General features: G+C 35.8%; 1 protein-coding gene across 1 annotated transcript; it reads right to left on the reverse strand.

Moving 5' to 3' along the window:
- Positions 1–353: 353 nt before the first annotated feature.
- LOC134744747 (uncharacterized) lies at positions 354–9,957 on the reverse strand. The gene is made up of 6 exons (XM_063678661.1): positions 9,754–9,957; positions 7,107–7,267; positions 5,917–6,051; positions 4,361–4,565; positions 2,680–2,827; positions 354–1,354 (listed from the first exon to the last, which is right to left on the reverse strand). The coding sequence occupies exons 1-6, from the start codon at positions 9,839–9,841 to the stop codon at positions 1,195–1,197; spliced, it is 897 nt and encodes a 298-aa protein (XP_063534731.1). The 5' UTR covers positions 9,842–9,957; the 3' UTR covers positions 354–1,194.
- Between the last annotated feature and the right edge of the window lie 1,421 nt (positions 9,958–11,378).

An 11,378-nucleotide genomic window follows, 5' to 3' on the forward strand; every position in this document is an offset into this window, starting at 1 on the left:
ATAAATCCTTTACCTACAGAAGCCTTACCTATTCTCCTACGTGGACGATCTCGTTGCGAACTCGAAGCGACGCGGCGAGGCGCGGCGCGGCGGGCCCACGGCGTTCGCGTTCGCAACGAGTTCGCCCGGACACTTCTATAGGTATCAAAGGATTGATTCACCCCGCGCCGCATCGCTTCGCTTCGCGTTCGCGTGTTGTTGCCCACGTAGTACGCTGCGTTACGAAAGACACACATAACAAAACTTACTAAATACAAAAATTTCAATTACAGGTAGAAAATTTGACCCAGATCGCAGTCATTAAAATTATAATAAATTATGAAGAATTTTAATTTTTTGTATTAATTTAATGTATTACCTTAAAATGAAATAACAGCACAATACTCAACCACACTGAACATAATATAAATTATTTACTTAAATGTAATGTGATAAATAACTTTTACAATAATTATAGGGCAATATTCTAAAAGACACGGCTAACATACATAACATAAGTTAACACATTCTTCACATCACAAAAAAATGTAAGTACATTAAAAACATTGCATTAAAGGCATTATATATACCTGATATGATGACAATATATTGCCATATATTGGTGACCGAAGAGCTGGAGGCTTCCTCGCACAACGTATCAGCATTGCGATACAGCGAGGAAATGCCGCCAGCATCCTTGGTAATTGTATCATGCTCTTAAGGCATTAGACTCAAGGGCCTATTTTAGATTTAAGCTAGTTATTAATTTTGTTTAGTAGCACCACTGTATATATCTTGTATTTACATAATTAAATGATTATATAAAATAAACGGTAATAATCACAAAAAAATTAACATAATGTCAATTATTATCAACCAAAATTCAACAACCAAAATACTCCTCAAAACATCGTATCTACTTCTCATGATGTACTGAGATACGAGATTTACATAGCATCGGCTGAGAATACGTATTTGACATACTAATTTTTGAGAAAATTCGTTTTTTAATGATTCCTAAAATAGTAAAATATATGCTATAATTGACACTTATCGGTTTTTCATCATCCTGCACAATGCAACCAAAGTCGGCCGTAAAAATGCGCGCCAATCACCAAGACTATCATCGAGGTACCAAAACAATTAAAATCATAAATAAATACCAAATCAGAATTAGCTTCCATAATTAGAATCCAAAAAGTCGCGCTGCCTCACTTATTCTGTAAACTTATGTACTATACTTCCTAAAGACGGGGCATAAAAGTCTGGTTGACGGGCGGCAGGTTCCGCCATCACTTCTTCTTCGGTGTGGTGAGTTAGAACCAGCAATGTTTTGAAGCCGGTGTTCTTCCCTAGGCCCACGTCTTGCTCGATCCTGTAAATAGGGAAACCACATTTTTTTGTTAATGGTATCATTGTCTTAAAGCACTGTAATACAAAAGTCACAAATGATGGTCAAAGTCTGGCACCCGCACTTTACTGACGAAAAGCTTCTAACAAATTGGCATTACATCGTGACGTCAGCATGTAACGTCGCTATTGCTTAAATTAGAAGCCGTGGAAAACAAGAAAATTGTGATTTTGTCGGTGAAATATTGCGTGTATGTTGCCGTACAATATATTTTTAATAAAATGTAAGGAATCGAATGGCACCAATATTTTGTTCCTATTTGGAAGTTTTTTTTTGAAACTTCTTGTTTTTTTATGTAATAGGAAGCAAACGAGTAGAGGAGCTTCCTGTTTTTTTTCTATTATTATTATTCCCATATATTTTTTTAAGTTTCCAATTTATTGTGATAAATTGCTCATTTTTTATCTATTTAACTAGTAGTTGTAGTTAAAACATTCAACATGTGGAAACAACCCTATTGTGTCTTCATTTAAAGAAAAAATCAAGCAGAATCGGCTGCGTGCGATACCACACATTTTCCTTGAGACTCCGGTGCCGTTAAGGTGTATAAGCATGAAGTAAGGAATGCAAAGATTCGCACGCTTCTGGTCAGCCTCCGTAGCTCAGTTGGTATACTCGCCCTCAACCAAAATGACGACTAGGGCAATAAAACCCTTGAGCTCGCGTTATCAGTTTCCCATTGTATTGCACGGAGCGAGCGGAGACCATTAGTGCAGGTAGTAAACACACATAAAGGAATGTCGATATTGTCGATAAGTTGAGTGAGTGAATGGGTACATTTTCTTGTGCATGAATTCAATATAGCGACCGGTGTTCTAAAAGGTCGCAAGTTCGAGTTTAGCCGGAAGCGGTGAATGTTTATATTTTTCCTTTAATAGGTATAAAACATTGTGTCTTCATTATCATTACAACCCTTTAAATCAGAACTTTACTATAACGATACAGTGGTTATTGTTGCCTTTGATATTTTAGACGGCATTTTTGATTATTGTTTACGAAATGGGACCTTTGGACGGGACGTTTCTTGGAGGGCATTATCCCCATGGTCGTGTCTATAGTACAAAAGTTTGGGAAGCCATTGAAACCAAATTACTTTGACCTTTACACCAAATGACCTTTTCGACGTTTCCTGAAGCAATGCAGTTGGCAGCATCATTGCAGTTTAGGAGCGACATTAAGCTGCTAAGCTGAAGGAAACAATGAAGTCGACAGCCATGTCGCGCCGCAATGCTGCAGCAGTACTGGTGCAGTCTGAATCCGAACGGTACCTTAATGTTGAATATACTTACATGTCTCCGATAAACAACACTCTACTAGGGTCAGTCACAAACGCCCGTCTCATCGCGAACACTCCGAAGTCCTGTGACGGCTTTCCCAGTCCGATATTAGGTTTCCTTTTTATTAATTCCGACACCGCTTCGGCGGCAAATGCCACACCTGAAAGGTAAAAAAAAAATATCTGTCTGTATACTGGGTGGTAATCATACCCCGTTGTCAGTGGTGAAATTTTAATGAAATGCAAGGGTTGGCACCCACTCCTCCACCGTGCGGGTAAGATTCCGTAAGCTATTGGGTAAAAGTACGCATGTGGGGTAAAATGTTCGCATCAAGAAAATTTCAATGGAATTGTCAATAAAATAAAGTTTAACGAATATTAATGAAATTGTCTGATAAATATCCGACCCTCGGTACTACTTTAAGAATATTGAATACTTTATTTAAGATATTTATAAGTATCTTTATTAAATATCTTTAATAAAGTATTAGAATAGAATAGAAGAGATTTATTCAGAAAACGCTTAAATTTAGGTATTACATAGACAACAGAACAATTTATTATTAATAAGCGTCACTGAAAGGGTCTCCACTCAGCTTAATGTCAAGATACCAGTTACGGATCTCGACGCTGGTCTTCCGTGGAAACCCTTCCGAGAGAGCGCAACTACACGCTAAAGTACATAATATTTTATATTTTATTTTATATCAGTGCAAAGCTTCAAGTAAATTTAATAAGGCATAATTATTATTATTCAATTAAAAACTATAATAACAGATTACGGTACCTAAACAGTCATTAATCGAAAGGTGAAATAAATTATATATTAAATTATATGGGAGACGTTCGTTATAGCAGGGATGGCACAGGAGTATACCCAATATTTATATTTTTTTGTAAGTTGAGAATGTGTTTTTTAAAATTACATTTAAATGAACCAACTGATGATGAGTTCCTCACAGGCGGAGGTACATTGTTCCAGCACTTCGAGGCAGAGTATTTAAAACTGCCACGAAATGCCGCGGTGCTGTGCCTAGGGCAAAGAAGACGAATGGCTCCCCTAATATGGCGTTGTGAGAAAGTTAACTTTTCATAGAGGTAGAGGGGCGTCATGGTTTTTATAATGCCAAAAAGCATGCAAGCAAAATGCAGCGAACGTCGCGATTGCATATTCATTAACCCGCTATTATTTAAATAAGGAGTTACATGAGTTCGAGGTGGGATTGAAACAAAAACGCGCACAAGCGTTTTGCACCCGCTGCAATAGCTTTTTTGTTTGGTACAACAGACATCCACCTATGACAATATCAGCATAGTTGAGTTTTGACAGAATTAAAGATTAAAGATATTAATAGTTATTCTAACTTACTTAGAGTATTACTAGAAATGAATGAATGAATTTTCTTGATGCGAACAATTACCCCACATGCGTACTTTTACCCAATAGCATGCGGAATCTTACCCGAACGGTGGAGGAGTGTGCCAACCCTTGCATTGCATTAAAATTTCACCACTGATAACGGGGTCTGGTGCCTGGCGTCGTTGATGCCGTCACTGTGCCTGTTTGCTGGATAAAATGAGTGACGTCCGCTGCCGCATTGCGACCGCGATTATGACGTCCATCAACATTAACAACGACGCCACAACAGTAAGTTATGCAGCTGCAGTTGACACGAACTAAATTTTCAACACACCTGCTGTCATTTGTCCATTGAACGGCACAAGTTTATCCGTCGGCCCGTTAATAAAGAGCACTTCAGGCCTCGTCAGATACGTTGTGGCTTTGATCATCTTGGCCAGATTCACTTTGTAGTCACTGTCAAACGCTACTGCCCCGATGTCGGCGTCATCGATAAGGTACTCGGCGAAGTCGCCGAAGTTATCGTGGACGACATCTGGCTGATAAGGTTTGGTTAGGAGTTGACAGTGAAGCTAAGGGTAATGTTTAAGAGGTCAAATGTCACGCCATATTAAGGTGTCAGTTGCACCGCACTTAACAGACTGATCAACGTCACCCGGCGCGCCGCGGCGGTTTACTATGAAACTTTCCATACAATACAATTTAGCGAACTCTTTAACGATGACAAACAGTTTGATGCAACCGACCCTAAGTCAATTATACAGGGTGGCCAAAAAATATGTGCATTCCTGTTACCAGGGAGGTTTTGGAATTATACTGAGCAACTTTTACTAGGGGACCAACTACGAAATCGCGAAAAAAAATTTACCCTCACATAGAAAATGGACCAGCCAAAATGTATGAAACAGCCAAATATTTTTCGCGATTTCGGGGTTGGTCCTATAGTAAAAGTGGCTCAGTATAATCCCAAAATCTCCCTGGCAACGGGAATGCACATATTTTTTGGCCACCCTGTATATTATTATGTAGTCAAGTTAGGAAGATATGTAGCCCGTTCAAACCTATATTATCGTATAAAAGGGTTAAGCTTCTAGCTGTGTGGCCAGCATTATAACTTATAACAATAAGCGCCACTTGCACCACACCACTAACCCGGGGTTAACCGGTTAAACCAGGAGTTACCAGTACAATTTGACATTTTGTTAACGGTTTAACCACTTAACCCCAGGTTAGTGGGATGGTGCAAGTGGGCGTTAGACAGTAAAGTTTATTGGGTGTCTGTAAGGGTTATCTGTCCGTAACGTTTTTGCTTCGAATGCAAACTGTAACTGCTTTAGTTCAGTAACTAAATATGGACAATGATGTAAATCCACCCACACACATCCTTATCTGTTAGTTTTGTATTTTTCACCTTTGTTTTTTTCTTTCTTGTTGTTGTTAATGTATCTTTGTAATGTAATAATGATGTGTTGCCTGAATAAATATTATTCTATTCTATTCTATTCTAAATGAAGTGTGATATTCTAATGCTAAACGTTTCATTTTAGTTGATGTTTAATATTTTAATAACAAAACTTCCGTGAGACACAGACATATTAAACATATTAATGTTAATAAACAACATATACATATTAATGTGTAGTAAAAATTATACACAACTATAGGTAGGGATGCTTTTCAAGTACGCGTTGGGTAGCAGAACGAAAAACTTACATAAATAACACATACATACATGTAATCACGCCTATTTCCCAGAGGGGTAGGCAGAGACCACGGATTTCCACTTGCTACGATCCTAACATACCTCAATAAAAATAGATAAATAAATAAATTAATTTATTTATTTATTTATTTAGAAAGTTTTGTATTACAAAAATAATAAATACTTACTCCATATTTAGTTTTGAATCCGTACGATTCAAGCATCCTTTTCGTTTCCGGACATGTTAAACAAAACACGTGCTTGTCAAAATTAACTGACTTGAGATATTCAACCATGGCTACTGAGGGAGTTGTCAGCTTTTCCTGTAAAAATATCACTGGCATAAATCAGAGTCGTCGCATCACAGAGAAATAAAAATAAGCTTAGTGTGCTCACTTCATACACGAGTTTCCTTACTTAATAAGTTATTTAACATGACGTATGCAACTGTTGCATTTTTAACAGGCCTGACGCATTTTTTACTTTTGGTTACTGATTCCGGTAGATAATAACGTTAAAAGAAAACTAATTTCTTGTTTTTTAGGGTTCCGTACCAAAAGGGTAAAAACGGGACCCTATTACTAAGACTCCGCTGTCCGTCTGGCCGTCTGTCCGTCTGTCTGTCACCAGGCTGTATCTCATGAACGGTGATAGCTAGACAGTTGAAATTTTCACAGGTGATGTATTTCTGTTGCCGCTATAACAACAAATACTAAAAAGCACGGAACCCTCGGTGGGCGAGTCCGACTCTCACTTGGCCGGTTTTTTATTTATTATCATTATTTCAATAAAAAAAATCCTGTGGTTTTTATATGCCCACTGCCCGTTGACGGTGGTATGTGGTACATATACAGCCACTGCACTGCTAGACATATATAGGTAGAGTAGTTTTAAGGGTTAATCACGTCTTTACTTATAATCGATGAAATAATCAAACCACAATGTATATAAGAAAATAGTGCCATTTATTTGTGTTTACATTAGTAAACAGCAAAATAAGATCTAAAAGTAAACGTTACTAAAAATAAATACCTCATGAAATAATACTATGAAAACGGATTATATCGCGTATATTGAATTTATACTACATCCCGACGTATCGAACCCTTTACTTTATTCATTTGGTATGTGGTAGCTATTAGATCACTACCTGGTTAAGGGTTAAATAGGACAGCAAAATTTATAAAGTATTGTATAAATTTGTAAAAGCAGAGGTCTAGTCTTTAGGTTGAATTACGTTGTTTGTTTGATTCAATAACTTCTTATTACATTTTTTTTTAACTAGGAAGTACTATGGAAATAGTATGGAACGCTCATTTCTTGCATAGAATATATCTCTATAGTAAAAAAAAAAAAACTATAGTAAAATTGTACTTACAAAGCCGCCTGGGACTCCAGCTGTATTGAACATAGCTATATAGTTTTCTTTTGATCGCATACTATTATTGGAAACAAAATGTACTGTTTTTCCATTTTCTTTCATTAGTCTGAAAAAGTCGCCAACTCCAGGTAATGGTTCTTGTGATACCCATATTACACCTGTAAAGCAAAATCAACCTTATTACGCAGCCGATACAGTTCGTATTTAAATGTTTTGTCATGTAGCTTCGGAAAGGAACTATATACTCGCCGCAAAAGCGTATATTACTCGTATTAATCGTTAATCGTCTACCACTCTTTACTAACTTGCTACATACGGGTACACTTTTCGTTAGACGACAGACACTATATGAATTATTAATTTTACTTCTTTTGTAGCGAGCATTCCTATTATTATTATTTTTTTTATTTATTAGATAAATCACAATTACATAATGTTTGATCCAAAAGCATCGTTAAACCGGAATTGTTTGTCTCGATACTCCATTCCGCATATAGGTACAATACAACACTTAGGTATACATCCAATTCGTAAACAACATAATGAATGCAAAAAATCACAAACTGAGCGCATCTGTTATTACAAAGGCCGGCCGAGCAAAACAAGAACGTTACGATACGATTTAAATATGCTAGATGGAATAACATAATTATGCATTTTGCTTGAAATAATGTAATTGTTTAAATATTTCTTTTTTTAAGAATATCTATATTATTTGGTGTAATCTTTGCATTCTTTAGGTAACATATATTAAAGTCTAGCCACCATTACCAGGGAAGAGTTTTGGCCGAAAGGTGACAAGTTCCGGCGGTTCCGCGGCCGACTCCCTGATACTGCGGAGTTGCGTCATGGCGTAATGCGCGATGCATTACGCCATGACGCAAGCATTCGCAGCCATAATAAAATGTTTTGTAAGATAAAGAGATAAATATAGTTTATTATTCAAGTAGGCATATTACAATGTGCTTATGAAAGTCAAATAAAGCTACGCCGGCTCTAACCCTACGCCTCTGCCCCGAGAAGAGTTGAAATGTACTTTTTAGATTTAAGATATACTATACTGTTTTACTGTTTATAAGTATGCTGGTTTGAAGTTATTGAAAAAGATATTTTTATTTCATTATCCGAGGCTCCTTTAATTCTATATTCTGTTAATTATATATTTCACCGTTTCCCATACGGGAGAAGATTAGTTTATTTGCTTTGTTATCGACTTCATGCAAAAATGATCTTAATTATTTATTTATCGTATGGCATTATACACTGTTAATGTGTCTGCATGAATATGTCGTCACCGTCAGGTGGCTAACTAATAACAAAAAGACCTTGTTTTGGTATTAGTACGGGTTAAGGGCTATAAACTTGTGAGTAATTAGTGAGTTTTGGTTGTCACCTGTACCCCTAGTGTCTTATGAGTTTCTAAAACGTTCCGCTTGGCGCGCTGTTCAAAATCACATACAAAAATAGACATAACGCAAACGCGAACGCTCGTCACGCTATTGAATGAAATTGACACTAGGGGTTCTGATGACGGTATAATAAACTAATTTTATATTTCTAGTATTTAAAATAACAAATGTCAACGAAACTAGATTTATTATTAATAATGAAAATAAACACAAGCTTTATTGAGCTTACCGTGGGACTTAGTCAATTTGTGTAATAATGTCCTAAAATATTTATTTATTATTTAGGTATTTGTTTATCGTAAAACGTTTAGGTTATATGTACGTCAAATACTAACAAAATCTGTCATATTTGTTTACATGTTATTTGCCATTTCTATTGAACTCCACATTAGGTCCGGATATGGTGTGTACTCTCTCTTCCAAAAATCGTTTTTTTCCAGATCGCGATTTTTGCCATTTGCAATTTTTACCACTTAATTTTTTCTTATAAGCTTCCTTTCCCGAAAGCATCATCGATCAGGTTTGTTTTTAGGATGAAATGTCTATATGGGACTCATTGCAAGAGAGAGTACACACTGCACACTCCGGCTAACGTAACATATTTTCATCTTATCAATAATAAAAAAATGCATGTATTTTGCATTATTTAAGTATATCACTTGCAATATGTAATCATAATGTTGCACCGCTTACAAATTCTCTGCTTTGCCCAAAGGTCGACTGGTAGAGAATGCCTCATAGCATTAATTCCGCCTTTGTACGATTGTGTTTTCTTTTGTGCAATAAAGATTAAGTAAATAAATAAAAACAGTTTAGAATAAACATTCATGATAAATCACAAGAATTATATACCTATATCAGGAAATATTATCAGTCGCTATCGGTATTACACAACGTTTCATTATCTATGGTCAGTGAAAGTTTTACATAATTATCTTGTTAATTAATGATTCATGTTATGTTAATTTATATAACTATATTGTAACAACACTTTTGCAAAAACCAATAAATAAATACTTTTTCATTTTCATTCTCATAACTATTACTGAGCTGCTGTATTTAAAAACATAAGTTTGCAATGATTCACTTCTATTTAAAGCCGTTTCATAGCTAAAACAGTTACACCGTCAGTCTTTATCAATAACAAACTATACGTTATCAGTATATTTTGAGTATGAACCCTCACACTATTATAACACAGTCTAAAATGGTTTGGTAAATAAATATCAACTCACCGTCACAATCCGAGAACACATGATCGAACGAGTCCAAAAACTGCTTAAAACCATCGGAATTCAATTCAATAAGGTTCACTGGGGCCATTACTAACACTTTTTTGTAATAATTATCTAATAACACAGTATAATTAAATAATAAGAGTATATTTAAGACTAGTGCGAGCGTTTATAACCTCTATAGCATACGGAGTGCGATGCCAATGCCGCTGTCGTGACTGTAATCGAGGTTATACTGCGCGTTTCCAGTTTCCACTGACGTCACCTGACGTCATTCACAAATTGCGGGTATTTTTCTCTATCACTCTAATTACGCCTTCATTGGAGTAAAAGAGAAAGATCCCCGCAATTTGTGATTTCGGTTTTCGCGGTAGCCCCTCTGACGTCATTCATTTTCGCCCGGCCATAGGATATACGTATGGTGAACAATAATTTCACAATGATTTTATTGTTTAATATTGGATCACAATATTACAAATTCAGTATAATCAAGATTTTTATTACAAACACGCCAATTTGTTTGTTTCGATATTTTATGGGAAGTGGGCTAAGGTAAATAAAATATATTTTGTAGACTTTATGTAGATTAATTTATGTAGATTATGTATGTAACAGAACATTTTGTTCCACGGGCCACCGTTTACGAGTTATTTACGAAAAACTATAAAAAGGGACCTTTAAACTGAATAAACCGAAAACGAAGCATATACTAACTATACCATAGATGAAACTATTTGTATTCATAACATACTTGTGTTGTAAGATAAGATAATATGTAATCAGGTATGTTTATACGCTTATTTTTTTATTACTGCGATTAAGTGCCACAATTACTTAACCTTATCTAGCCTAAGATACGTATTATACTACCGTAATTCAAAATTACACTGACCTAAAAAAAATCTAACATTAAAATTATCATTTTAAAGAATACCTATATAATCAAATCGAAAAAGTCAAAGAGCTGGCGCGGGATAGGGAAAGCTGGAAGATACTCCACCGACAAGAGAATAACTCTTAAGTTAATGATGATGATAATTATGACTTCAGCTTCAAAACAGTCATTCTAACGACAAACCGGAATTTGTAAAGAGAAATAAATATGTTTTATGTTTATGTAAATATTGGGTTAGGTAAACTTAAATATTAAAACGGTTATCAGTGAATATTATGCGTCTGTTTAAAATACAAAAACCGCAATTAAAAAATACCGTAACGTTCCCAGTGAATGAGTTTTCCAATACCGCCTATGATTTTTGTGGCGGGGCGGTGAAGTTACCTATTATTTTTGTACCTACATTATTTTAATTTACGTTACATATATGAAATTGTTTGTTTAGCCTAATCTGAAGAAGCTTTGGCTTTCCAATCAAGCGTGATTTGGTTAAGTACTAACCTTAATTTTTTACACCTAATATAATTAAAAGCGGTGGTGGCCGAATGTATATGACGTCCGACTTTCAATCCGGAGGTCGCGGGTTCAAATCCTGGCTCGTACCAATGAGTTTTTCGGAACTTGTGTACAGAATATCATTTGATATTTACCACTAGCTTTTCTGTGAAGGAAAACATCATGAGAAACCTGCATACATCTCCGAAGAAATTCAAAGGTTCCCTGTTGGGAT

The sequence above is a fragment of the Cydia strobilella genome, chromosome 10, assembly GCF_947568885.1.
Source record: "Cydia strobilella chromosome 10, ilCydStro3.1, whole genome shotgun sequence".
NCBI classification, from domain to species: Eukaryota; Metazoa; Arthropoda; class Insecta; order Lepidoptera; family Tortricidae; genus Cydia; species Cydia strobilella.